The sequence below is a fragment of the Oncorhynchus keta genome, chromosome 17, assembly GCF_023373465.1.
Source record: "Oncorhynchus keta strain PuntledgeMale-10-30-2019 chromosome 17, Oket_V2, whole genome shotgun sequence".
NCBI lineage: Eukaryota > Metazoa > Chordata > Actinopteri > Salmoniformes > Salmonidae > Oncorhynchus > Oncorhynchus keta.
This window is the reverse complement of record NC_068437.1, coordinates 23,025,300-23,052,242: the sequence shown is the minus strand read 5'-3', so window position 1 is coordinate 23,052,242 and position 26,943 is coordinate 23,025,300. Positions and strand designations below refer to the sequence as shown.

General features: G+C 42.6%; 1 protein-coding gene across 3 annotated transcripts; it reads right to left on the bottom strand.

Annotated features, from left to right (window-relative positions):
- Positions 1-330: 330 nt before the first annotated feature.
- Positions 331-25,081, bottom strand: siah1 (siah E3 ubiquitin protein ligase 1). Of its 3 annotated transcripts, none has more exons than XM_035790955.2 (3): positions 24,879-25,080; positions 11,559-11,615; positions 331-2,151 (listed from the first exon to the last, which is right to left on the bottom strand). In XM_035790955.2, the coding sequence occupies exons 2-3, from the start codon at positions 11,566-11,568 to the stop codon at positions 1,301-1,303; spliced, it is 861 nt and encodes a 286-aa protein (XP_035646848.1). In that variant the 5' UTR covers positions 11,569-11,615; positions 24,879-25,080; the 3' UTR covers positions 331-1,300. The 3 variants fall into 3 exon arrangements, with proteins under 3 accessions (XP_035646848.1, XP_035646847.1, XP_035646849.1); XM_035790954.2 differs by lacking the exon at positions 24,879-25,080 and adding an exon at positions 16,876-17,702; XM_035790956.2 differs by lacking the exon at positions 11,559-11,615 and having other exon boundaries at positions 24,879-25,081.
- Between the last annotated feature and the right edge of the window lie 1,862 nt (positions 25,082-26,943).

Below are 26,943 nucleotides of genomic sequence, written 5' to 3'. Positions count from 1 at the left end.
GTCAAAGTTCACACTGAAGTTACCATTCCCCCTCCCCATTTTTCTTTTTTTTACACGGGTAAAGCCATTGGACAAGGATAACGTGGTAAGATGGGAGGGATAAGTGTGTGGTTGGAGTAAACCCCTGCCAAGAAATGTTGTTGCCTATAGCAGGTCGAGTGCTACAATGATACTGTCCTCCCATTACCCAAATTAAGAGGAAAGTGTGTGACTATAGATGTCTTGTCCTAACTCAGGGCCCACCTCCCACATGCCCAGGGAGCACTTTGGGTCCCAACCCATAGTTAAACCCTGGCCAAGAGAAAAATCACAGGGAAAGGGGAAATTGCACAAGGTATGAAAAAGATAGATTTATTTAATGACAAAATAAAACAAAATAATGATGGGACCAGCAATAGTTCTACGTATCCAGAGATGTTTGGCTTTGCGTCACCCACTCCTCAAACAGAATGTAGACAAGGACTGACAAAACAAAGAGAAATCTAACTTACAAAATAAAATACATTGAAGTCTTCGAAAGAACGACACAATTTATCTACAAACACTGAAGATTAGCCACAAGGTTACAGCCTTTTTCATTAAAAGTCCTTACAAAAAAATGATAATGATAAATCTCCATTGAATAATAATAATAATATAACTGTAGAAATTGTCCCCATTCCTGGTCAGATATTCAGTGGTTTAGGCTAAAACTGTTAGACTCCAGAGAGAGAACAAACTAGCTTCGTCTCAGCCAATGTCTGTGCACACAATATCAGGACCTTCTCTTCTCATCCAATGGGGGGGGGACAGAACTAAAAACCAAAACAATAATGAACCGAAAGAAGTTAGTTTCACTTTGACTAAGCTGAAAAATGCAACATCTTCAAAAAATAAGTTGTTTTTATTCCCCATCCTCCCTCAAATTGACTCCTCCTACCATCCCCTGAGCCCCTTCTGCCAGCTTCCCACTGCAAACTGAGCCCACCTGTTGAAGTGTGTGCTCTGGGTTCAAGGGGCTGGATTATTCTCATAACATTAAGGTAAAAAAAAGGATACCTTTACTTTAGTTATAGAACTAATATTGTAATGAAGCTTCAAATTGAATCCCAGGGATAGAGTTCCATCTAACCGATCTGAACATTCTAAATCACATTGTTCGAAGACAACAGGTTCCCTGGGAAAGATCTTGCCCCCCTCCAAACCCCCCAGGTACAACTTCAGGTGTCCTGTAGTGTCTGAAATGTGTCCGAGTATGTGTGTGTGATAGAGTGTGAGAGAGAAAGTGTGTGTGTGTTAGTGGCTGTCCACTTGACAGTCCTCAGCACATGGATATGGTGACGTTGATGCCCAGGTTTCCGTTCTCAGCGAACAGCTGCGCGATGGAGGTGTCAAACACTAGGCAGTCGCTGTTCATAATGGCAGTGGCGATGCCCTCATGGATGGAGCGGGGCGTGGCCTCCCAGGTGAGCCGTCGCCGGTGCCCGTTGAGCTCCAGGCGGTAGGCAAAGTTTTCTGCCTGCTTCCGCGTGCCGATCAGCTGCACAATGGCAAAGAACTGCTGGTGACCGTCGTACTTCTCCTGCTTCTCCAGGACCAGCATGAAGTGGAAACCGAAGCAGGACTGCATCATGACCCAGTCCACTGCCCCAGGCAGGTTAATGTCTGTGGCAAGGAACACGATGTCCTCGCCCTGCAGCGTGGTGATGGATTTGTGCTGGTGCATGAGGTGGGGCATGACCGCGTCCAACGAGCCCTGCCACTTACAGGAGGCCCCTGGGCAGGGGCAGGAGTATGGCCGGAACTCACACAGCTCCTCGTGCTCTGCCTTGTCTGTGTGGGGCAGCGTCACCTCACAGCCCGACGACGCATACTTGCAGGGGAAGAGCACAGAGTTGGCCACCTTCTCCATGGCCAGGTTCCTGATGGAGCCCAGCGGGCCCCGGCAGGTGGGGCAGCAGGTGAGCTTGGGCCGGCAGTTGCTGCACACCAGGTGGCCGCTCTGGCACTGCAGGATGGGGGGCAACACATAGTCGAAGCAGACAGGGCACTCAAACAGGCTGGCCAGGTCGCTGTTAGAGGCCGTAGTGCCGGACAAGGTGGGGACGCGCTGGGAGGGGGCGCACTTGGAGGTTCCTGTGGGCAGCGCTGTGGCGGTCTGGCGACTCATTTCTGTAGAGAAACAGGGAGAACACGGGTTAGACACAACGGGATAATAAATTAACTATACATTTGGTGTGGAGACAGGAGAATAGGTGAATGTAGTGAGGAAAACATAATGGTTTCCATGAGGCTTGACCAATCACAGATTCTTAAAACAATAGTCATGGTTCATTCACATGCAAAGGTCATGTGGGCTATATGTTCTGAAGAATATCATGTAACAACCTCAAACGGAATGGAAGTGTGTGTAAAACAACGATCTAGTACAGGAACTCTGACCATACGAGGTCCAGACAACTGCTGCTTTTCTGTTCTACCTGATAATTAAATTGCACCCACCTGGTGTGCCAGGTCTAAAACTCAGTACCTGGTTTCATGCAGTGGAACTGGCTTCAAGGTCCAGATTTGAATTTGAGGGGTCTAGTATCTTGGAAAGACTAACAGAATGCTTTACTTTGTTTTTTTACTGTTCATGTGTGCCGGTAGTTTACTGGCAACTGCCTTCTATTCATACAGGAAGAGCGGGTAGGGTAAAAATAGTTACTCAGTGCAAAGGAGTCTAAAAAGAAGAGTACATAATGTACATGCAGCAGACAAAGTATTCAGACCTCATCTTTCTCACATTTTGTTATGTTACAGCCTTATTCTAAAATGGAGTAAATCGTTTTCCACCTCAATCTACCCACAACACCCCATAATGACAAAGCAAAAATAGATTTAGAAATGTTTGCTAATGTATAAATAAAAACATTTGACATAAGTATGCAGACCCTTTACTCAGTACTTTGTTGAAACACCTTCAGAAAGTATTACAGGTTTTCATCAAGGATCTCTGTACTTAGCTCAGTTTATTTTTCCCTTTACCCTGACTAGTCTCCCAGTCCCTGCTACTGAAAAAACAGGTTCTCCCATCTCCACAGAGGAACTCTGGAGCTCTGTCAGAGTGACCATCGGGCTCTTGGTCACCTCCCTGACCATGGCCCCTCTCCTCGATTGCTCAGTTTAGCCGGCGGTTTTTGCTCTGACATGCACTGTCAACTATAGGGACCATTATATAGACTAGAGGTCGGCCGATTAATTAGGGTCGATTTCAAGTTTTCATAACAATCGGAAATCTGTATTTTTGGGCGCCGATTTCCGATTTAAAAAATATATTTAAAAAACATTTTTATACCTTTCATTTAACTAGGCAAGTCTAGTAAGAACACATTCTTATTTTCAATGACTGCCTAGGAACTGTGGGTTAACTGCCTTGTTCAGGGACAGATTTTCACCTTGTCAGCTCAGGGGACCCAATCTTGCAACCGCACAGTTAACTAGTCCAACGCTCTAACCATTGCACTCCACGAGTAGCCTGCCTGTTACTCAAATTCAGTAGAAGCCAAGGTAAATTGCTAGCAAGCATTAAACTAATCTTTAAAAAAAAAACTAGCAATCATAAATCACTAGTTATAACTACTGATCCAGTTGAGCAGGCAATATTAACCAGGTGAAATTGTGTAATTTCTCTTGCGTTCATTGCATGCAGAGTCAGGGTATATGCAACAGTTTGGGCTGCCTGGCTCATTGCGAACTAATTTGCCAGAATTTTGACATAACATTGAAGGTTGTGCAATGTAACTGGAATATTTAGACTTATGGATGCCACCCGTTAGATAAAACACCGAACGTTTCCGTATTTCACTGAAATAATAAACGTTTTGTTTTCGAAATGATGGGTAAAGCAGCAGGCCCATAATCATTCATTCAAACAGCACTTTCGTAGGTTTTGCCAGCCGCTCTTCGCAAGCACAGCGGTGTTTATGACTTCAAGCCTATCAGCCTAATGGCTGGTGTAACCAATGTGAAATGGCTAGCTAGTTAGCTGGGTGTGCGCTAATACTGTTTCAAACGTCACTCGCTTTTAGATTTGGAGTAGTTATTCCCCTTGCGCTGCAAGGGCCGCGGCTTCTGTGGAGCGATGGGTAACGATGCTTTGAGTGTGGCTCTTGTCGATGTGTTCCTGGTTCGAGCCCAGGTAGGGGCGAGGGGGGAGACGGAAGCTATACTGTTACACTGGCAATACTATAGTGCCTATAAGAACATCCAATAGTCAAAGGTATACGAAATACAAATGGTAGAGAGAAAAATAGTCCTATAAATACTATATTAACGACAACCTAAAACCTCTTACCTTGGAATATTGAAGTCTCATGTTAAAAGGAACCACCAACTTTCATATGTTCTCATGTTCTGAGCAAGGAACTCAAACGTTAGCTTTTTTTTACATGGCACATATGACTTTCTTCTCCAACACTTTGTTTTTGCATTATTTAAACCAAATTGAACAAGTTTCATTATTTATTTTAGGCTAAATAGATTATTGATGTTTTATATTAAGTTAAAATAAGTGTTAATTTAGTATTGTTGTAATTGTAATTATCACAAATAAAAAAATATAATCCGATTAATCGTTATGAGCTTTTTTGGTCCTCAAATAAATCGGTATCGGCGTGGGGAAAAAAATCATAAAAATCGGTCAACCTCTATAGACAGGTGTGTGCCTTTCCAAATCATGTACAATCAATTGAATTTACCATGGGTGGACTCCAATTAAGTTGTAGAAACATCAAGGATGCTCAATGGAAACAGGATTCATCTGGGCTCAATTTCAAGTCTCATAGCAAAGGGTCTGAATAATTATGTAAATAAGGTATTTCTATATTTATACATTTGCAAACATCTCTAAAAACCTGTTTTCTAAAAAAACATACTCTAATCAATTTTAGAATAAGGCTGTAACGTAACTCAAAATGTTGAAAAAGTCAAGGGGCCTTTCGATGTTCTCTGTTGACAACCAGAGAGAGAATGGCATGTTCCTCTTTGCACAGCCCCAGTACAGTGGGCTGAGTGGGACGTCCAGGCAGGCAGCCCTATACACTGATTGGCCTTTCCCTTCCTCTCGCTGAGGGTCAGCCTAGAGGTTCTGTGATATGCCCATCTGTCTATAAAGCCTGACCAGCGAAGGGCAAGCACGGAGCTTGGATGCTATTTTTGGCACGGGAGAGCAACACAGATTCATGGTTGCATAATTATTTTTTTTTAAGACTCCATACAGCAATGTGGACTAGGATGGATGCGAGAGCAGAGCACTAGTTTGCTTCCTGTCAGTTGTTCCCATGGTAACAGGCTGCGGTTGAGGCCTTTGTGGATGGACTCGGCCCGCCGAGTGGAGGGAGGGCTGGATTTTCCCTGGGCCTGGCAGGAGCTGGGTGTGACCCACCCCTGGCCCTGCTGCTTTATATAACCCACAGCACAGCTCAGAGACAGGCAGGAAGACAGCCATGAGGCACTGTGCTCCAGACAAAAAAAATACATGTGAAATGGAGGGAAATGACTGCTGGGAAGCAGAGAGAGGGGGTAGACTGGGCAGCAGAGCTGTGCATGTACAGTTTGAAGTTGGACATTTACATACACTTACGTTTGAGTCATTAAAACGGGTTTTTCAACCACTCCACAAAAGTCTTGTTAAAACGAGTTTTGGCAAGTTGGTTAGGACATCTACTTTGTGCATGACAATTCATTTTTCCCAACAATTGTTTACAGACAGATTATTTCACTGTATCACAATTCCAGTGGGTCATAAGTTTACATACACTAAGTTGACTGCCTTTAAACAGCTTGGAATTTTCCAGAAAATGATGTTATGGCTTTAGAAGCTTCTGTTAGGCTAATTGACATCATTTGAGTCAATGGTAGGTGTACCTGTGGATGTATTTCAAGGCCTACCTTCAAACTCAATGCCCATTTTGCTTGACATCATGGGAAAATCAAAAGAAATCAGCCAAGACCCCGGAAACAAAATTGTCGACCTCCACAAGTCTGATTCATCCTTGGAAGCAATTTCCAAACCCCTGAAGGTACCATGTTCATCTGTACAAACAATAGCATGCAAGTATAAACACCATGGGACGACACAGCCGCCATACCGCTCAGGAATGAGATGCGTTCTGTCTCCTAGAGATGAACATACTTTGGTGCAAAAAGTGCAAATCAATCCCAGAACAACAGCAAAAGGACCGTGTGAAGATGCTGGAGTAAACGGGTACAAAAGTACCTATATCCACAGTGAAACAAGTCCTATATCGACATAACCTGAAAGTCAGCTCAGCAAGGAAGAAGCCACTGCTCCAAAACTGCCATAAAGCCAGACTACGGTTTGCAACTGCACTTGGGAACAAAGATCGTACTTTTTGGAGAAATGTCCTCTGGTCTGATGAAAAAAAAATAGAACTGTTTGGCCATAATGACCATCGTTACGTTTTGGAGGAAAAAGGGGGGAGGTTTGCAAGCCGGAGAACACCTTCCAAACCGTGAAGCATGGGGGTGGCAGCATGTTGTGGGGGCACTTTGCTGCAGGAGGGTCTGGTGCACTTCACAAAATAGATGGCATCACGAGCAAAGAAAATGATGGGGATATATTGAAGCAACATCCAGACATCAGTCAAGAAGTTAAAGTTCGGTCGCAAATGGGTCTTCCAAATGGACATTGACCCCAAACATACTTCCAAAGTTGTGGCAAAATGGATTAAGGACAACAAAGTCAAGATATTGGAGTGGCCATCACAAAGCCCTGACCTCAAGCCTATAGAAAGTGTGTGTGCAGAACTGAAAAAGCATGTGCGAGCAAGGAAGCCTACAAACCTGACTGAGTTACACCAGCTCTGTCAGGAGGATTGGGCCAAAATTCACCCAACTTATTGTGGGAAGCTTGTGGAAGGCTACCCAAAATTTTTGACCCAAGTTAAACAATTTAACTTATTTGGGCTGGGGGCAGTATTGAGTAGCTTGGATGAATAAGGTGCCCAGAGTAAACCGTCTGCTTCTCAGGCCCAGTTGCTAATATATGCATATTATTATTGGATAGAAAACACTCTGAAGTTTCTAAAACTGTTTGAATGATGTCTGAGTGTAACAGAACTCACATGGCAGGCAAAAACCTGAGAAAGAATCCAACCTGGAAGTGGGAAATCTGAGGTTTGTAGTTTTTTCAAATCTTGGCCTATCGAATACAGTGTCTATGGGGTCAAATTGCACTTCCTAGGGCTTCCACTAGATGTCAACAGTCTTTAGAACCTTGTTTGATGCTTCTACTGTGAGGTGGGGGCAAATGAGAAGGGAATGAGTCAGAGGTCTGCCAGAGAGCCACGAGCTGGTGACGCACGTTCACGTGAGAGTTAGCTTGAGTTCCATTGCATTTCTGAAGACAAAAGGAATTCTCCGGTTGGAACATCATTGAAGATTTGTTAAAAACATCCTAAAGATTGATTCTATACATTGTTTGACATGGTTCTACGGACTGTAACGGAACTTTGACTTGATCGCGCATCATGAATTTGGAATACTGGGCTAAACGCGCGAACAAAAAGGAGGTATTTGGACATTATCGAACAAAACAAACATTTATTGTGGAACTGGGATTCCTGGGAGTACATTCTGATGAAGATCAAAGGTAAGTGAATATATATAATGCTATTTCTGACTTCTGTTGACTACACATTGCGGATATCGGTTTGGGTTGTTTTGGTCTCTGAGCGCTGTATTCAGATTATAGCATGGTGTGCTTTTTCCGTAAAGTTTTTAAAAAATCTGACACAGCGGTTGCATTAAGGAGAAGTGTATCTATTTATTATTCTATTATTCCGTGCATAATAGTTGTATCTTTTATCAATCTTATCAATGAGTATTACTGTAAATTGATGTGGCTCTTTGCAAAATCACTAGATGTTTTGGAACTACTGAACGTAACGCACCAATGTAAACAGATCTTTTGATATAAATATGAACTTTATCGAACAAAACATACATGTATTGTGTAACATGAAGTCCTATGAGTATCATTGATGAAGATCAAAGGTAAGGGATTCATTTCTCTTTCTGCTTTTTGTGACTACTCTTCGGCTGGAAAAATGGCTGTTTTTCTGTGACTTGGCTCTGACCTAACATAATCGTTTGGTTTGCTTTCGCTGTAAAGCCTTTTTGAAATCGGACACTGCGGTGGGATTAAAAGGCAACGCTACCAAATACTCATTGAGTGTATGTAAACTTCTGACCCACTGGGAACGTGATGAAATAAATAAATAATTCTCTACTATTATTCTGACATTTCACATTCTTAAAATAACGTGGTGATCCTAACTGACCTAAGACAGGGATTTATTTGACTAGGATTGAATGTCAGGAATTGTGAAAAACTTAGTTTAAATGCATTTGGCTAAGGTGTATGTAAACTTCCGACTTAAACTGTAGGTGTCATTAAGGCTGCCTGTGACCACATCTGCTTGGATAAAGCTCCACCTATTGATGGGCCTCTTTGCAAGCTGCTCTGGACACACAAGCAACATCTGTGGACCAAATTAGCACAGAACACAACAGGGCAAAGCCAAGACGAGCAGGGCTAAAACAAGAGCTGTGTGGGTGCTGAGAAAGCAGCTTGTTGAAATGGAACAGTTGCACTTGGTGGCTGCTGTCTGGGCTATAAGTGTGTGAGGTTTAGTATGTGTGTGGGCGTGAGTGAGTGAGCACTTTAGTAGGAATAGTCTGCAGTGACGGTAACAGTATCTGCCTGTGTGTGTGTGTGGGTTGCTGCAGCCTGGATGAAGGCAGTGATGTGCTCTAGAGCAACGGGGAAAAGGGAGATGCAGACAGCTCTTCAATCTGTCTCCAGGAGGCTTTGGCATCAGCAGCCTCTATTTTACTCCCTCGTCCCAGAGTCTGTACTGCCTCCCACAGTGTCTGGCTGGATGCAGACTAGTGTTGTCACAATACCAGAATTTTGACTTCGATACTGATCCCAGGTTTAGTATCACAAAAAAAGCCATATTAGCCAGTCACAGAATGGTACTTGATCCAGCCCATAAAATACTCTGTTCAATCATTGGGCATCTTGAGTTCAGTATCATTACATTTTTATATATAAATTACTTTTTACACCAGTCAAATACAATGAAGGATAATTAACATTGACATCTAAAAAGGTCAGATTCTGGCAACATAGCCGACTCGAGGCACGGTACGTTCAGATTAAATAGTCACAAGACCGGAGAGTTAAGGACAGTGCCTGTTGCGCACCACACAGCAATCACCTTGAATCTGAGCAGAGGCGGTCATCATTTGGGAGCTATTTATTTATCTATACTTGTTTAAAACTTGGACATTTGTAATTTCAAAGTAGCCAAAATACAACCATAGAACTGTTGAGGTAATTATTTTGCAAGCAATTATTATCCCATTGTAACCAGTAATTTCTTCATTGTCTATTTATTTTAAAAATCAAAGTTATTTTATTGCCCAGCTGCCAAAGACTAGTATTAATGTCAGTCATTAGTAACCCATGCTAGGTGATGCATCTTTTGATCTCCCCACGCTCTTAATTTCTAAGGGATATTTTTCATCTCGGTCAAATGAAAACACTCACGCATGCAGTGGACTTTTGAGACCGATGTTCTCAATAATGGCATTTTGGAACATGTGCAGCACATTGTAGAGCTTTATAATATGAAGAAATAAAACTATCAACATTAAGCTAAAGGGTCTGCTCGGTTGCATCAGCCTCATTGCTTTTTTTTTATGTGCAGTGGTTGTATGAATTTTGGCTCTGCTATCTGTTTTGAACGTATATATTGTTTTTATTGTTCTAGGGACGACCTTAACTTAGATCCCTAGAGGGAATCATTGCGTATAAAGTATTTGGCTGTAATTTTAATGTTGCAATATTTTACAGGCTATCAAGGGTGGCCAACCATAAATTAGGTAAATCAAAAAACAACCTGGGCCCATCTACAATACAGGTGAATGAATATTTACTTTAAGGAGTGTGCATGCATTGAGTTGAGCTTGTTTGGCTGATTTTGTGTGACTACAAATGACAAGGCAACAGTAAACATGTCGTCCCCCATGATGCAGCAGCCTTCGGGAGAGACATGAGAGAGACAGAATAAGTGAATGAACGTTTTTGGTGGCTAACAGCATATTTCACATTATGGTTTGCACATTGTCACAAAGTACTAGGGCAGTGAACTGAGGTTAGCTTTAGCTGTCAGCCAGCAAAGGAAGTTTGCCTACAAAGCTGGAAGCTACCGGTATCTTCTTGCGTTGTAAAGTGTTTTAGCGTGTATGGACATTGTTTTGCGAACAGTATAAGAAAGCTGTTTCAAAATGTCTACATGCCATGTTGCAATCATTATTCAAGTGTTAACCCAGACTCCCAGTGCAGGTTAGCAATAATTCGGCTGCGCTGATACACAGGCTTGACCCGTGCGACACATTTGACAGAAGTATCAAAATAAACTAATTCTAGTAGCGAACCATATTTCATGTTCTAGTATCGGAAAAATAACCAAATTTTGATATACCGTGCAACACTAATGCAGACACCCATGGGACTGGTGCCATAATGAGCATAAACAACACTGCTCTGAGAGTGCGCACATTGGTGTGCCTGCAGTGATTCCCATTGGAGGAACCGGCTGCATGAGTATTTCTCCTACTGAGGAAGAGGATAGACATTCATGATTTAGAACTAGGGCGTACAGGCCAGAGTAAGAGCAGCTGAGCGGAGGCCACTGCAGAGATCAGAACAAAGCACGTTCACCATAAATAGTGGAAATTATCCCAAGACTTTAGGGCTCAATGAACACTTGAAACAACCAGGTCTTGTGCCTCATTAAACATAACGTCTAAAGAACCATTTGACATAGTTATCATGCTTTTCTCATGCTAATGGTTAAGAGGGCAGAATGATTTTTGCTGAAACGAGCAGTACACATGGTATCTTAAGAGGAGAGCAGGCTAGCTACTAGACCTCTGGTAGGACTAGATGCGCAGTCAGAAGTGTTTGTGTCCACCGTGTTCTTTGTTGTAGGATGGGCTGACTTGTGGTGCTAGTGGAGGTCATGTCTTTACACAGGACACACAAGCGGTTGTACCTGAATCACTTCAAGAGATGGGTCAAGCATTCCACCATATTTGAATTTCTTATTTATGTTCATATGTAGTAGGAACTACGTTTAGGAGGGGGGCAGGTTCTGGTCAGGCACATGTGAGAAATTGTGCGGCAATCAAACAAGAGGGAGGTACAGACAGTAGGTTGGGATTAGGCTGTGTTAGGACTCTCTCCTCCCGACCCGTGAAGCTGGGGTGAATGGCACACGAGGACGAGATGCTCAATATGTCCCTCCAGATGGAGAGGAGTTGATTACTAAACCAGCTCAGGGTGATGACCTCTCCTCCATTTACCAATCACACTCACTGAACCTTCATTAGATGACCTCTACAATCCTCCAAACACCTCCTCTGCTTTATCAAACAAGCTGCTTCCCCTGGGTTAACCCAAACATGGACACAGACAAACACACAAGAAAGAAAATGTTGCTTGCCTTCGTCCATAAGATTCCCAAATAAGGCTTTCTTCTTCTCTTGAAAAATGGGTAACTCTGAAAGGGGAGAGAGAAGAGAGGTTAACTAGTGGAGTAAAAACAATTCTTAAAAAGTAAGTCAAATGGAGCTGAGGTAGCCATAGAAACACATCAATCAACACCACTGCAGTCTCAGAGTTCTGTAAAGGCCCATATGCCCACCTTCTGTTCTCTGCAGGGTGACCATTCAGGGCTGGTCATAGTCAACAGTTCTAGCTATAGTATGAAGGTGGACATGTGTTGGGGACTGACTCAGGCCTCCCCAAACAGCACAGATACAAATTAAGTGTTAGTGAGTTGTGGAAACAAAAATGTAATGGCTAGAGCCATATTAGCTAGAGTGCCAATACTGAGCGCTCTTGGCCTCACATTCCACTGGAAACCCACTGCTTCCATCATGCAATGGGTTAACACTACTAATGCAAAGTACATTACATGGAGCATCGATTTCCCTCTTCAGTCTGTTCTCAGCACAACCTTTAGGCCTACTATCACATTACAACAACTGGCTACATCCTGACTGACACTAACATGGAAATATTTGACGAAATCAGTCCACTGATTGAGGTTTTGATTGTGGTCCTCTGTCGCTCAGTTGGTAGAGTGTGGCGCTTGCAATGCCAGGACAGTGGGTTCTAGAGGTCGACCGATTAACTTCTTATGGCTGGGGGGGGGGTAGGGGGCAGTATTGAGTAGCTTGGATGAATACGGTGCCTAAAGTAAACGGCCTGCTCCTCAGTCTCAGTTGCTAATATATGCATATTATAATCAGTATTGGATAGAAAACACTGAAGTTCCTAAAACTGTTTGAATGATGTCTGAATATAAACAGAACTCACATGGCAGGCAAAATCCTGAGTTGAAATCAAAACAGGAAGTAAAATCTGAGCATTGTATGTATTCACCAGTCCCCAATGAAATCCCCTTGAGATATTAATGATGTTGCACTGCCTAGGGGTTCCACTAGATGTCTCATAATTTCTATTGATGGTTGACTATGGTGTTGTGGGAGCGAATGATAGCAGAATCAGTCAGGTGTCTGGCAGTCAGCCATTTTTTGATCATGCTTATTCCTCATGGCAGTCACTTGCGTTCCATTGCTCACGAAGACCAGAAGGAGTACTCCGGTTGGAACTTTATTGAAGCTATATGTTAAAAACATCCTAATGATCGATTCTGTACTTAGTTTGAAATGTTTCTTCGACCGGTAATGTAACTTTTTTGAAGTTGTCTGATATAACGCTGACCAGAATGAGCGTTTGGATATGTATACCAAACGCACTAACAAAAGAAGGTATTTGGACATAAATAACAGGCATTTTTGAACAAAACAAACATTTATTGTGGACCCGGGATTCCTGGAGTGCTTTCTGATGTAGATCAAAGGTAAGGGAATATTTGTGTCATTTGTTTATGTTCTTGTTTATGTTCTGAGCGCCGTCTCAGATTATTGCATGGCTGGCTTATTCCGTAAAGTTTTTTAAAAAATCAGACACAGCGGTTGCATTAAGGAGAGGTATATCTATAATTCCATGTGTATAACTTGTATTATCATCTACATTTATGATGAGTATTTCTGTTGAATGATGTGGCTATGCAAAATCTCTGGATGTTTTTGGAACTAGTGAATGTAACGCGCCAATGTAAACTCATATTTTGATAAATATGAACTTTATCAATCAAAAGATAATACATGCATTGTGTGACATGATGTCCTATTAGTGTCATCTGATGAAGATCAAAGGTTAGTGATTAATTTTAACTCCTCTCTTTAGCTGGAAAAAAAATGGCTGTGATTTTCTGTGGCTATGTGGTGACCTAACAATCGTGTGTGGTGCTTTTGCTGTAAAGCATATTTGAAATCCGACACTGGTGGGATTAACGAGAATAGCTTTAAAATGGTATGAGATACATGGATGTTTTACCTTGTCAGCCCAGGGATTCAATCTTGCAACCTTACGGTTAACTAGTCCAACGCTCTAACCACCTACCTCACGAGGACTGCCTGTTACGTGAATGCAGTAAGAAGCCAAGTTGCTAGCTAGCATTAAACTCATCTTATTAAAAAAACAAATCAATCATAATCACTAGTGATAACTACACATGGTTGATGGTATTACTAGTTTATCTAGCGTGTCCTGCGTTGCATATAATCGATGCGATGCACATTCGCGATGCTCCAACGTGTACCTAGCCATAAACATCAATGCCTTTCTTAAAATCAATACACAGAAGTATATATTTTTAAATCTGCATATTTAGCTAAAATAAATCCAGGTTAGCAGGCAATATTAACCATGTGAAATTGTGTCACTTCTCTTGCGTTCATTGCACGCAGTCAGGGTATATGCAACAGTTTGGGCAGCCTGGCTCATTGCGAACTAATTTGCCAGAATTTTATGTAATTATGACATAACATTGAAGGTTGTGCAATGTAACTGGAATATTTAGACTGATGGAAGGCACGCGTTAGATAAGGTACCGAACTGTTTATATTTCACTGAAAGAATAAATGTTTTGTTTTTGAAATGATCATTTCATTTCAGCGTCCTGCTACTCATGCCAGGAATATAGTATATGCATATGATTAGTATGTATGGATAGAAAACACTGACGTTTTTAAAACTGGTTAAATCACGGCTGTGACTATAACAGAGCCTGTGTTTCATCGAAACGCGCAAGAAAAACTGATCACTGAAAACTGGAAAAAGTATCAATGCGCCACTTGCATGTATCGTTTATGGGAAACCAAATTACATGGGGCTGAGATTGCAAGTCCTACAGCTTCCACACGATGTCGCCAGTCTTGTCAATTGCCTGGGCTTTGTTTCTTGGTCAAACGAGTAAGAGAGAGCCCATTCCTTCCGGTCTCCGACAGGATGTTTTTGATGAGAAATTTTCGACCATGAGTTCAAGACGTGGAGCTATTGAATACACATCGCCTCGTGATCAATTTGATAGATTATTAACGTTTACTAATACCTAAAGTTGGATTACAAAAGTATTTCGTAGTGTTTTGTGAAAGTTTATCGTCGACTTTTTTACTTTTAAAAAATGACGTTGCGTTTTAAAACGGTCTTTTTTCCTGTATCACACACTTTTCATAGATCAATATTTAGGGTATATATGGACCGATTTAATCGAAAAAAAAAGACCCAATAGTGATGTTTATGGGACATCTAGGAGTGCCAACAAAGAAGATCGTCAAAAGTAATGAATGTTTTATATTTTATTTCTGAGTTGTGTAGCGCCGGCTATGCTAATTATTTTGTTTACGTCCCCTTCGGGTATTTCGGGGTGTTGCATGCTATCAGATAGCTTCTCATGCTGTCGCCGAAAAGCATTTTAAAAATCTGACTTGTTGGCTGGATTCACAACGAGTGTAGCTTTAATTCAGTACGCTGCATGTGTGTTTTAATGAACGTTTGAGTTTTAACGAGTGCTATTAGCATTTAGCGTAGCACATTTGCATTTCCAGATGGCTAGATGGGACGCCTGCGTGTCGGGTGGAGTTAAGAGGTTAATGACCAAAGGCTCGTATTTCTGTGTGTTATTATGTTATAATTAAGTCTGATTTTATAGAGCAGTCCGACTGAGCGATGGTAGGCACCAGCAGGCTAGTAAGCATTCATTCAAACAGCACTTCCGTGCGTTTTGCCAGAAACTCTTCATTGTGCTTCAAGCCTATCAACTCCCGAGATTAGGCTGGTGTAACCGATGTGAAATGGCTAGCTAGTTAACGGGGTGCGCGCTAATAGCTTTTGAAACCTCACTCGCTCTGAGACTTGGAGTAGTTGTTCCCCTTGCTCTGCATGGGTAACGCTACTTCGATGGTGTCTGTTGTCGATGTGTTCCTGGTTCGAGCCCAGGTAGCAGCGAGGAGAGGGATGGAAGCTATACTGTTACACTGGCAATACTAAAGTACCTATAAGAACATCCAATAGTCAAAAGGTATATGAAATACAAATCGTATAGAGAGAAATAGTCCTATAATTCCTATAATAACTACAACCTAAAACTTCTTACCTGGGAATATTGAAGACTCATGTTAAAAAGGAACCACCAGCTTTCATATGTTCTGAGCAAGAAACTTAAACGTTAGCTTTTTTACATGGCACATATTGCACTTTTACTTTCTCCAACACTTTGTGTTTGCATTATTTAAACAGGTTTCATTATTTATTAGAGGCTAAATAGATTTTATTGATGTATTATATCAAGTTAAAAGTGTTCATTCAGTATTGTTGGAATGGTCATTACAAAAAATTTAATGTTTTTATTTTATTTTTTAATTAAAATTGTTTTTAATTTTAAATCGGCATCGACTTTTTTTGATCCTCCAATAAATCGGTATTGGCGTTAAAATCATAATCAACCTAGTGGGTTCAATGCACAGGAGCATCTGCACGAATAATGTATGCACAAGTCTGTAAGCCACATTGGATAAAAGCTTCTGCTAAATGGCATATAGTCTTAATATGGATCCAAATCTCTGCACAGAACTCATGTCAGATTGGTTGTTTTATCATTTAAACTTCTTCCGGTCTAGCACATTTGTTGAATCATGTAGTCTTTGTGTAGGGTAAATCTATGAATTCACGTCACTACCTCGTTAAAATATGACTTCTCTACGATGACGGCCGGTAAGGAGCACCAGAATCTAGCAGATGTAGGCTAAACCCAAAACAAACACTATCATGTGTATCAGCAGCTGCCTCCATGTAGGTGCCTGGCTTTGAGTAAGCGTGGCCTAGTAGAGGCGGCGAGTCTCTGCCTGTCCCCTTTCTGTAAACTCTGGCTGCTGTTTACTATCAAACACGCCATCTGCATGTGCCCTCCACACTGCTGCAGAGGAGAGGAACACCACTTCAAAAGCAGCATAACATCCAAAACATAACAGAGGGAGACAACGACAACGTTGGCAACCATGACAATTGTTCAGTATGTTTGTACAGAGGGTCAGCAAAACAAAAGCATTTCTACTTAACAAAACATGCCATTCTTTGTTCTCCACTCATGTCCAGTCTCTCTCACACCCCTGCATATACAAAGTATATAAAAAAAATGCCCTGCCATTCTTAGGACCTGCAGTGCCTTGCAGAAAACAAAGTCATTACTGGACAGAAGTGAACACCAGTAGGTATTTATGACACCACAGTTGCACCTCGGGTATAGGAGGCGCAAGGGGAAAGGGGGCAAACATTCCAACAGACATTCTCACAGAAAATGAGCAGAGCAATATTTATGAGCCACCGAGTGTGCAAATAGGACATTTTACCTTTAGGTTTGTTGGCAGTTGTTCTAGAAGCTATGCATGTGAAGAGCTTGAGCACCCCCTTCCATGAGTTCATGGGCTGAAGATTAGCTCTGCCCGACATAGGGAGAGTGTGAGGGAACTCTTCATCGCGGTTTTTCCATAGGAACAAAAACAGCCCATAACAGAGGGCAGGCAGATCCTTTCCCGTCGCTCTCCCTAGGTCTCTACTTAAACTCCCATCAGAAAACAGATGTACTACTGCAGTCAGAGCCTGGGGGTCCAGGGCCAGACACCTTGGCGGGCTGGACGCCTCAAACAGAGCCAGAGACTCCGATTCAGGCACTTCTTTCACCAGCACGGCAGAGGGCAGGAGGCTGGAGTCTTAATCCTCTTTAAAGTGCAGCCCAGGAAAAGGCCACAAGGAAGGGTGGAGGAGCCACGGGTAGGAGGGGCCCAAATAGAGAATTTAAATTTAAAAAAATATATATATATACATACACATTTAAAAAATATATAAAAAATATATATATAAATATATATATTTCTTTTTTTAAATAACACGTAGCTGTAATCCAGGAATGTTACACAAGTATATCCAGCTCCGTGGCAAGCAGGCAGCCCAGCCAGAGAGACAGGGAAAGAAATGGAGCACGTTGAAGAGGAAGCTAAGGAAACACTGGCAGTGTTCTTCTGCTGAAAGCCCTAGTCTAGGTAACCACTCCCTGCTCGGTCACTATCTTCTGAGTGATCCAGTCAGTCAGTGGAGAAGGCGGCGAGAGGCAGGTATTAGGGGTGAAACAGACAGTCCTGGCTGAGCACCATAGAGCAGTCCCACTTGCCTGACGCCTGCACTGCTCCCTGTAGGCTAAGGAGTCCAATGTCAGACTGGAGAGCGCATGCTCACGCTCTCCCCCACCCTCTTTCTGGGGAGTGGGGCCCTTCTCAGATTACAGCTCTGGCAGCTCCACCTCCAGCTGGGCTAACAGTCCTGCCTGCTTCCCTCCCTTCCCCTGACCATGCAGACGAGACAAAGAAACTGGAGAGAGTTGCGAGCTGGAGAACACACAAGTACCCTTACTTCCACTCAGTGACACAGTCCCAAAAACAGCCTCACAGTGGAGTAGACACCCTAATCACAAACAAAGGTCAGAGTATACATTACAAATGCACAGCACAATATTCAGAGTTGATACCAAAAATACTTCATAACCTCACACACTCACTCTCTGAGCATGGACAGGGCAGTGACAGTCATGGAATTTTGGATGACTTATTGGTCATTTCCGCAGTCACCGTTCCAGTCACCGTTCCAACCATTTTCTCCTCTGTTCCTGAATGCATGTGCTACTGCTGCAGGGAGGGGGATGTTACCCAGGCAACTATAGACTCATTTGCTACAACACCTTGCTTGTTTCAGGCAAGGAGCAACAAAGTTTGATCACGTTATAGAGTCTGTTACAGCAGAAACAGACTCAAACCGCACAAATGCCTGGGTATCCAGTCTTCAGTTCGTTCCAAACACACACACAAAAAATGGTTCTGCCGGTTATGTTATTCTCATGATGGTCTGCACCCATAACTGTCGGTCGGGTACAGTTCTACGGGAATTGTGCCATCCCTAGTCATGGATTGTGGCAATGTAACCGTTGAAGCTACTACTGTATCTTTTCTAATCCAAATAGACTTCCAATGAAATTATTCCCGGTCTTTGAGAACAATCCTTAGAAGTTAAAGTACAGGTATTATAGAGGCCATTGGTCTCAATCATTCAGACAAACTTAGACCAAATGTGTCAAAATAGGTTTCAGCAACAGGTATGATGGTATATCGTAAAATCTCATTAAGTGCTAGAACAGCAACAATACTTTACCATGTATTCTATACTGACCTCATTACCAACCTAACGATACTAATAAACTATCAATAGACTAGGCAGAAAGCACATTCACTGCCCTTCCCTCCCTGAGTAACATTCGAAAGTAATGTACTTGCTAGATTGTGATAAGATTACTAGGTGAGACAATGTCAGATGAATGCACGAATGTAAGTCGCTCTGGATAAGAGTACTTGCTAAAATGTACAGACAGACATCCTTTTTTCATTTCCCCCCTTTTCTCCCCCATTTTGTGGTATATAATTGTAACTACCAGTCTTGTCCCATCGCTGCGACTCCCGTACGGACTCAGGAGAGGCGAAGGTCGAGAGCCGGGCATCCTCCGAAACAGGACCCAGCCAAGCCGCACTGCTCCGTGACACAACAACCTGGAAGCCAGCCGCACCAATGCGTCAGAGGAAACACTGTACACCTGGCGACCGTGTCAGCATGCATTGTGCCCGGCCCGCCACAGGAGTCGCTAGTGCGTGATGGGACAAGAACATCCCTGCCGGCCAAACCCTCCCCTAACCCAGACAACGCTGGGCCAATTGCGCACCGCCCCGTGGGTCTCCCGGTCGAGCCTGGACTCCGAACCAGGATCTCTAGTGTCACAGCGATACAGTGCCTTAGACCACTGCGCCACTCAGGAGGCCAGACAGAGGAATTCTAACTACTAAAAGCAGGAGCATATTCTTTGGCATCCTTTAACAGGCTGGTGAACAAAAGGTTACTCAAAGAGTCAGGTGCCAGGCAGAGCACAAAACAGCAGGCAAAAGGGTAGCTCTTACAGTTGTTCTTACAGTATAATGACTATTAAATCCACATTTATAGTCATTTGGATATAGCCTACCTCTTAGTTTAAAAGAATATTAATTTTAAAAACCTTGTCAAGCTTATTACTAAAAGGGGAGGGAAGTGGCACATGCATTTCCATCTTAAATGTGTCATAATATTTAGGCTACATCCAAGCTGTAGACACCGGAAAAAGGACAGGATGCATAGAACTCACAGCCAGCAGGATGCAAAACAGGTAGCCCAGTGGAAATGTACCATGGGTCTACCACAAAGAACACACCTTGACAATAAGTGAAAGACACTGACAAAGGCATTGCAGTAGTCTGATCAGACAGAGTGGACTAGCCTATTTTCACTCTTGAATGCATCCATAGAAACACACCTTCCATGTAAACAGCTGCAGTGACAACCCACTCCACCTACTCAAAGAAAGCACAGGCAAACCTCCTTCCATGGCAGAGTAAACCAACACAACTCTCCTCACCTCACAAGAGGGAAAAATAACTCATCTAGAAGCAAGAACACAAATGAACTAATCGTTTTACTGACAGGGCAGGAAACTATGCCGCCCACAAACACAGTTTTAGATAGCGCTACGGTAACATTTTGACTGCAAAAAAAGTAGCCTGCTTTGTGACACCCCCTTCGCAAAAATATAATAATAGTTTGCTATATACAGAAGTTTGCTCAACCCCAGAAACAGAGTATTTATTCACTCAACTTCCTGGTATAGAAGAGCAGCCTGGGCAAAGCAGCCAACTCACCCTGGGCAGAAGAGCATTATAAGCAGAAGCATGTGTTGCCATGGAAAAGTTACATTGAGGGTTGGAATCTGAAGGAAGAAACACCCACCTTCAAACATCCAGCCCGCGCTTCTGCAAAACACACATCCAGTAGCATGTTCATTAAGCCAATCTATGATGCAGGAGAGGGGGGATTCTGATTTAGAGAGAATTAAAAGAGGAGGCAGACAGAGCACTTTCAAAGTATATAGAATTCCCTCACTGTTTGAGAGCCAGTGAGTGAGTTACCAAACTGGACCTCCTGCTGCTAGAGACAGCTGTCCACCTGTCACTATGTTCAATTCACTATACATGTGCAGCTGCCAGCAAGTCAGGGAGCAACAGGACAAGCTACTCTACAGTCATGAACCAGGCAGTCAGCCATTTCATTTATTAAACCCAGGCCAGTCATAAGACACTATCAATACTGGCAGTTTTTGGTGCATTGTTTCCAACCAACAGATGCCTGAAACAGTAGTCCTAAAAATAAGGTTATGCTTTGGCTAACTAAATCACACAAACATTACACAAGGAAACGGTTCTCTGTCGTAGTTGATACATTGGACATGAGATGGATGCAGTGCACAATTACATCCAAAATCAAGGACCTAAGGAAATCAGAAACAATTCTGCAAGTAGTTTATCAACAAACCACAACATACCTACCTACACTAGCTCGATTTGCAAACAGCTCCTTTGAACAACCAGTTTTCTTGAAATACATAGACATGTAGCTACAGAATGTACACCTGATAATGTGATATAACCAAAGATTTTTGGTATCCCTTACTGGGCATACAGGTTGGCCTATACAAAACCTCGGTATTGGAGATACCATATTCGTTCGATTCAGCCAAACATGCATCTTAAAATGTCAGTGTCCCGTTGCATGTAGTTTGTTTTCACTTAGAAAATGCGCCATTACTAAAATAAAATAGGGTTCTTCATGGCACGGCCATCTTGTCGATTTAAAATATTCTATCACTGATCGACATAGGTCAGTGTCAAGACATGCAACACTTTGGGGTGGACCCACCTGTCTCAATCAATGAGAGAAGACGTGAAAATACAAGATGGCGACATGCATACTTTGGGATTACGTCAAAGCAAAAAATAGAATTCAATAAAGTAGCTTTTTTTATACAAACGATCCACCTTCAACTGGACATTTTAGAAGATACTTTTGGCCATGTAGGGTATGTGGAAACCCATTCAAATTTGTGGATTTGGCTACTTCGGCCACCCCCGTTGCTGACAGGTGTATACAATTGAGCACACAGCCACTCAATCTCCGTAGACAAACATTGACAGCAGAATAGCCTGTACTGAAGAGTTCTGTGACTTTCAATATGGCACCATCATAGAATGCCATCTTTCCAACAAGTCAGTTCGTCACATTCCTGCCCTGCTAGAGCTGCCCCAGTCAGTACTGTTATTGTGGAAACGTCAAGGAGCAACAACTGCTCAGCCACGACGTGGTAGGCCACACAAGCTCACAGAACCGGACTGCGAAGTGCTGAATTGCATTTTTTTTTAAATGTTTAAATCAAATATGCCTTCCCTTGGATGCAACACTCACTACAGTTCCAAACTGACTCTTGAAGCAATGTCAGCACAAGAACTGTTCGTCTGGAGCGTCATGAAATGGGTTTCCATGGCAGAACAGCCACACAAAAGCCTAAGATCACTGTGTGCAATGCCAAGCGTTGGCTGGAGTGGTGTAAAGCTCGCCGCCATTGGTCTCTGGAGAAGTGGAAACGTGTTCTCTGGAGTGATGAATCACTCTTCATCTGGCAGTGCACAAAGCGAGGTCCATACAGAAGTGGTTTGTCAAGAATGGTGTGGAAGAACTTGACTGGTCTGCACAGAGCCCTGATCGCAACCCCATCGAACACCTTTGGGATGAATTGGGACGACTGTGAGCCAGGCCTAATCGCCCAACAGTAGTGCCTGACTCCACTAATGCTTGTCCTTGCAGAAATGTTCCAACATGTAGTGCAAAGTCTTCCCAGAAGGGTGGAGCCTGTTATAACAAAGGGGGGGGACCAACTCCATTTTAATGCCCATGATTTTGGAATGGGATGTTCGACAAGCAGGTGGCCAAACATGTAGTGTACATGTTTGGCCGAGTCGAGAACGAAGACCGTATCACCAAGTTAAGGTTGGTAGTACATGGTCTGTGCTACACCAAACAGTACCTATCCTTTAATGCCCAGTATTGGATACCAATTGTTTTTGGTTAAATCACATTATCAGGTGTAACAATCTGTAGCTAGTTGACATGTAGGACTTGATAAAGTAGCCCGAGTTACCTTCTTAATTTTAAAATAAAATCAGCAGCCAGGTAAGATGCAGACCGCCAGGACACCGCATTGTCACATTCAGCAAATCTGATCTAACAAAGTGGATATTCGTCAAATCTGTCATGATTGATGCATTGTAACAGGCCCAAAATGTGATTACTAATGTCTGATTTGGATAGTTGGCTGCATAACATTTAGAAGTCGTCCCTTTTCTGATTTAGAAGAAATGCTTGCTAAATGCTAACTCCCATTAGTATAAGTTGGTAGCATAGCTAGCATACAGAAATCAGGTGGTGGTAGTCAGTAATTTCTAACTGTAATGAACTTGATTGGTGACAACATGAACATGTATTGGGGTTGACTGTCATACAAACATTATACTATATTTTTACCTCAACTACAGCCTACATGTTGGTTGGTTAATTGTGCTGGGGGAGCATGAGGAGATTCAGGATCTTTCCTCCACGCATTTCCATTGTTTTGGTCGACCTCGATCGCATCCATTTTACTTGGCCATTATCAATACAGAGTTAGATTTGGTTTGTAGTTGTCAATGGTTTTTGCAGAGCTGGGGTTCTCCTTGCCCCCCAAATACTGCTAAAAACCCATTGACACTATGTGCCATTCAAGGGATTGTTAAATGAAGGTTATAACTATTTGGTCTTAACGTCACCCCTCGATGAGCATAGTAAGAAGAACTACACATGAACCATTATTCCACATTTAACCATCTCAGAGTTATACAGCAAGCAACTGCATGCTTTTCACAATCAGTAAACATCAACTGATCATGTAACTTCAGAAACCTATCTAGCTAAGCAAACAAGGTGTCATTTAGCTTGCTTCATCAGAGATTAGGCTTTTGGAAAGGGCTTGACCTCAGCAAGTCTTCCTTCTGGTCAAAGTTGTCAGTTGGACTACTGCCATCACCACTATAAATAGCAAGCAAATCAAACAATATTTGGATATAGCCATCTAATTTATCCCCTGAAAGTGAGCTTGTTAACTAGCCATATTGACGTGATCTGTTATCAGCTAGCTATCCAATCTGATGTGGTCCATCAATGTGGCCTATCATGTCTGTCAGCACCGATTCAACACTTAAAAACAATGTTGACAGGATGGGAAATGAACCTAAACCACTCGTACTTTCCAGGTATAGTTGATTTTTATATCACTCAAATATCAAATTAATCGTGGCATTTGAGAGAGATATCGTGAGGCTCCACTCACCTACTGTATCTGAAATGACATAATATTTACTTATTGAAATCATGCTAAATCTGCGCTACTGTTTTGCATGTGATTATCAGAAATGTGTAGTTCTGACTACGCTCTTCAAGAGATGATGATATACAAAACTGATAATATAGCCTGTTTTCCTTTGAAAATATAGAGATATGTTCAAAGGAAAACAGGCTATATTATCAGTTTAAGATTTATGGAGAAACATGAGAGTATGAATATAAAGTAAAGGTTGACAGAGGTGATGCAGAACCTGACACATATGATTGGCACAACTAGTCTACAATCAAATCAGGCTCATTCATGTCAGCGTAGCACCGACATCCCTAACTTCAGACATGTTTGACATTCAAAGACAGCGCTTTAGCAAAGTGCAGAGTTGCAAGGTATGTATATTCAACTCGGTAGCTACGGAGGCCCAGACTATGCGAACAAATCTGCTGAGACGATGTCGTCACCATAGCAAACGAATGCGCTAACGGTTAGCGTAGCTAACGTTACTACATAAACAAATCAATGTCCGCTAGCAGCTAGTTATCCAACATTGCTTCACAAAACCGCAAAATGTTCACTTGCTGTGTAAACTAGGTAAAGTTAACGTTAGCTGACAAATTCCGTAAATTGCATGAGTTGAGACAATTTTGTCTCGACATGGGAGCCAGCAATCTTACTAGCCAGTTACTGTAACGTTAGCTAGTTGCTTAGTAGAGAGCGCGGCCTACCCGAATCCTGTAGCTAGCCAACATCAGTTAGGTATTCTGACCTAGCTACAGTAGGTACAACAAAGCCTCCGATGTGGTGACCGGAATTATCACTTAACCATCCACATATCTAGTTAGATAGTTTACCAGATAATTTAACGTTAGCCAGGATATATCTAGTTTACGACGTGAAGTAGCTAACGGTAGCTATCTAACGTTAACACAGTTAGCTGAACATGCTATTATGAAGATGGCTATGTAACAACGTTAGCATCGGTGTTGTTTTTCGAGTACATCCCGGTAAAACATCCGCACTACTTACCTTTGATGAAATGTCCTTTTTATATTGTAGGTAGCTACTGCGACGTAATCCACAAGGGATTCCACTCCAATTATACAGTCCTTCACTCTTTACCTACAGTGTTTCCACATTCGCGTTGTACTGGAGACGAGACGACTGTCGTCCAAGTACTCACCGGTCTCGTGACCGCGCACGGTTGTTGAAATAGTTTCTCACCAGAGCGGCGCAAAGGAGCACGCGCTTTAACTACATGAACGCACTAATGGTTGTAGTAGGCGTCATGAAAAAATATTTTCAATATCCAAACAGTAGCAGCTAACATGGTATTCTGCTTTATTTGTGTAATTTACCACACTCTGAATTTACTTGGGCTACTAAACAACTCATTCTCCTGTAATGGAACCACAGTCATTTAAATTGAAAAGTGGAAATGGAAGAAGAAAAAAATAGGCCTATGGCTATGCTGTGTTAAGGTTGGGTAGGCTACTTTCTAAATGTAATCCGTTACAGTTACTAGTTACCTGTCCAAAATTGTAATCAGCAACGTAACTTTTGGATTACCCAAACTCAGTAATGTAATACGATTACTTTCCCCTGAAAAACTGTTACAGACCTATATCTATCCTACCCTGCCTTTCTAAGGTCTTCGAAAGCCAAGTTAACAAACAGATCACCGACCATTTTGAATCCCACCGTACCTTCTCCGCTATGCAATCTGGTTTCCTAGCCACACTCAAGGTCCTAAACGATATCATAACCTCCATCGATAAAAGACAATACTGTGCAGCCGTGTTCATCAACCTGGCCAAGGCGTTCGACTCTGTCAATCACCGCATTCTTATCGGCAGACTCAACAGCCTTGGTTTCTCAAATGACAGCCTCGCCTGGTTCACCAACTACTTCTCAGACAGAGTTCTGTGGGTCAAATCGGAGGGCCTGTTGTCCGGACCTCTGGCAGTCTCTATGGGGGTGCCACAGTGTTCAATTCTCGGGCCGACTCTTTTCTCTGTATACATCAATGATGTCGCTCTTGCTGCTGGTGATTCTCTGATTCACCTCTACGCAGACGACACCATTCTGTATACTTCTGGCCCTTCTGTGTTAACTAACCTCCAGACAAGCTTCAATGCCATACAACTCTCCTTCCGTGGCTCTTAAATGCAAGAAAAACTAAATGCATGTTCTTAAACCGATCGCTGCCCGCACCTGCCCACCCGTCTAGCATCACTACTCTGGACGGTTCTGGCTTAGAACATGTGGACAACTACATATACCTAGGTCTCTGGATACACTGTAAACTCTCCTTCCAGACTCACATTAAGCATCTCCAATCCAAAATCAAATCTAGAATTGGCTTCCTATTTCGCAACAAAGCATCCTTCACTCATGCTGTCAAACATACCCTCGTAAAACTGACTATCCTACCGATCCTTGACTTTGGCGATGTTATTTACACAATAGCCTCCAACACTCTACTCAGAAAACTGGATGCAGTCTATCACAGTGCCATCCGTTTTGCCACCAAAGCCCTATGTACTACCCACCACTGCGACCTGTATGCTCTCGTTGGCTGGACCTCGCTTCATATTCGTCGCCAAACCCACTGGCTCCAGGTCATCTATACGTCTTTGCTAGGTAAAGCCCCACCTTATCTCAGCTCATTGGTCACCATTGCAGCACCCACCGATAGCATGCACTCCAGCAGGTATATTTCACTGGTCACCCCCAAAGCCAATTCCTCCTTTGGCCGCCTTTCCTTCCAGTTCTCTGCTGCCAATGACTGGAACGAATTGCAAAAATCAATGAAGCTGGAGACTCATATCTCCCTCACTAACTTTAAGCATCAGCTGTCAGAGCGGCTCACAGATCAATGCACCTGTACATAGCCCATCTGTAAATAGCCCATTAAACTACCTCATCCCCATATTGTTATTATTTTTTTTTTGCTCCTTTGCACCGCCCTATCTCTACTTGCACATTCATCTTCTGCACATCTATCACTCCAGTGTTTAATTGCTATATTGTAATTATTTGGCCACTACGGCCTATTTATTGCCTTACCTTCCTAATCTTACCTCATTTGCAC

Bases quoted from the DNA above. Each gene is read 5' to 3' on its own strand.
- siah1 (XM_035790954.2), bottom strand. From the start codon at position 16,975: ATGTCGGGCAGAGCTAATCTTCAGCCCATGAACTCATGGAAGGGGGTG. The intron at 11,616-16,875 runs GTAAAATGTCCT...CTCCCCTTTCAG, and splicing joins AACTGCCAACAAACCTAAAG to AGTTACCCATTTTTCAAGAG. The intron at 2,152-11,558 runs GCAAGCAACATT...GTTTCTCTACAG, and splicing joins TGGGAATCTTATGGACGAAG to AAATGAGTCGCCAGACCGCC.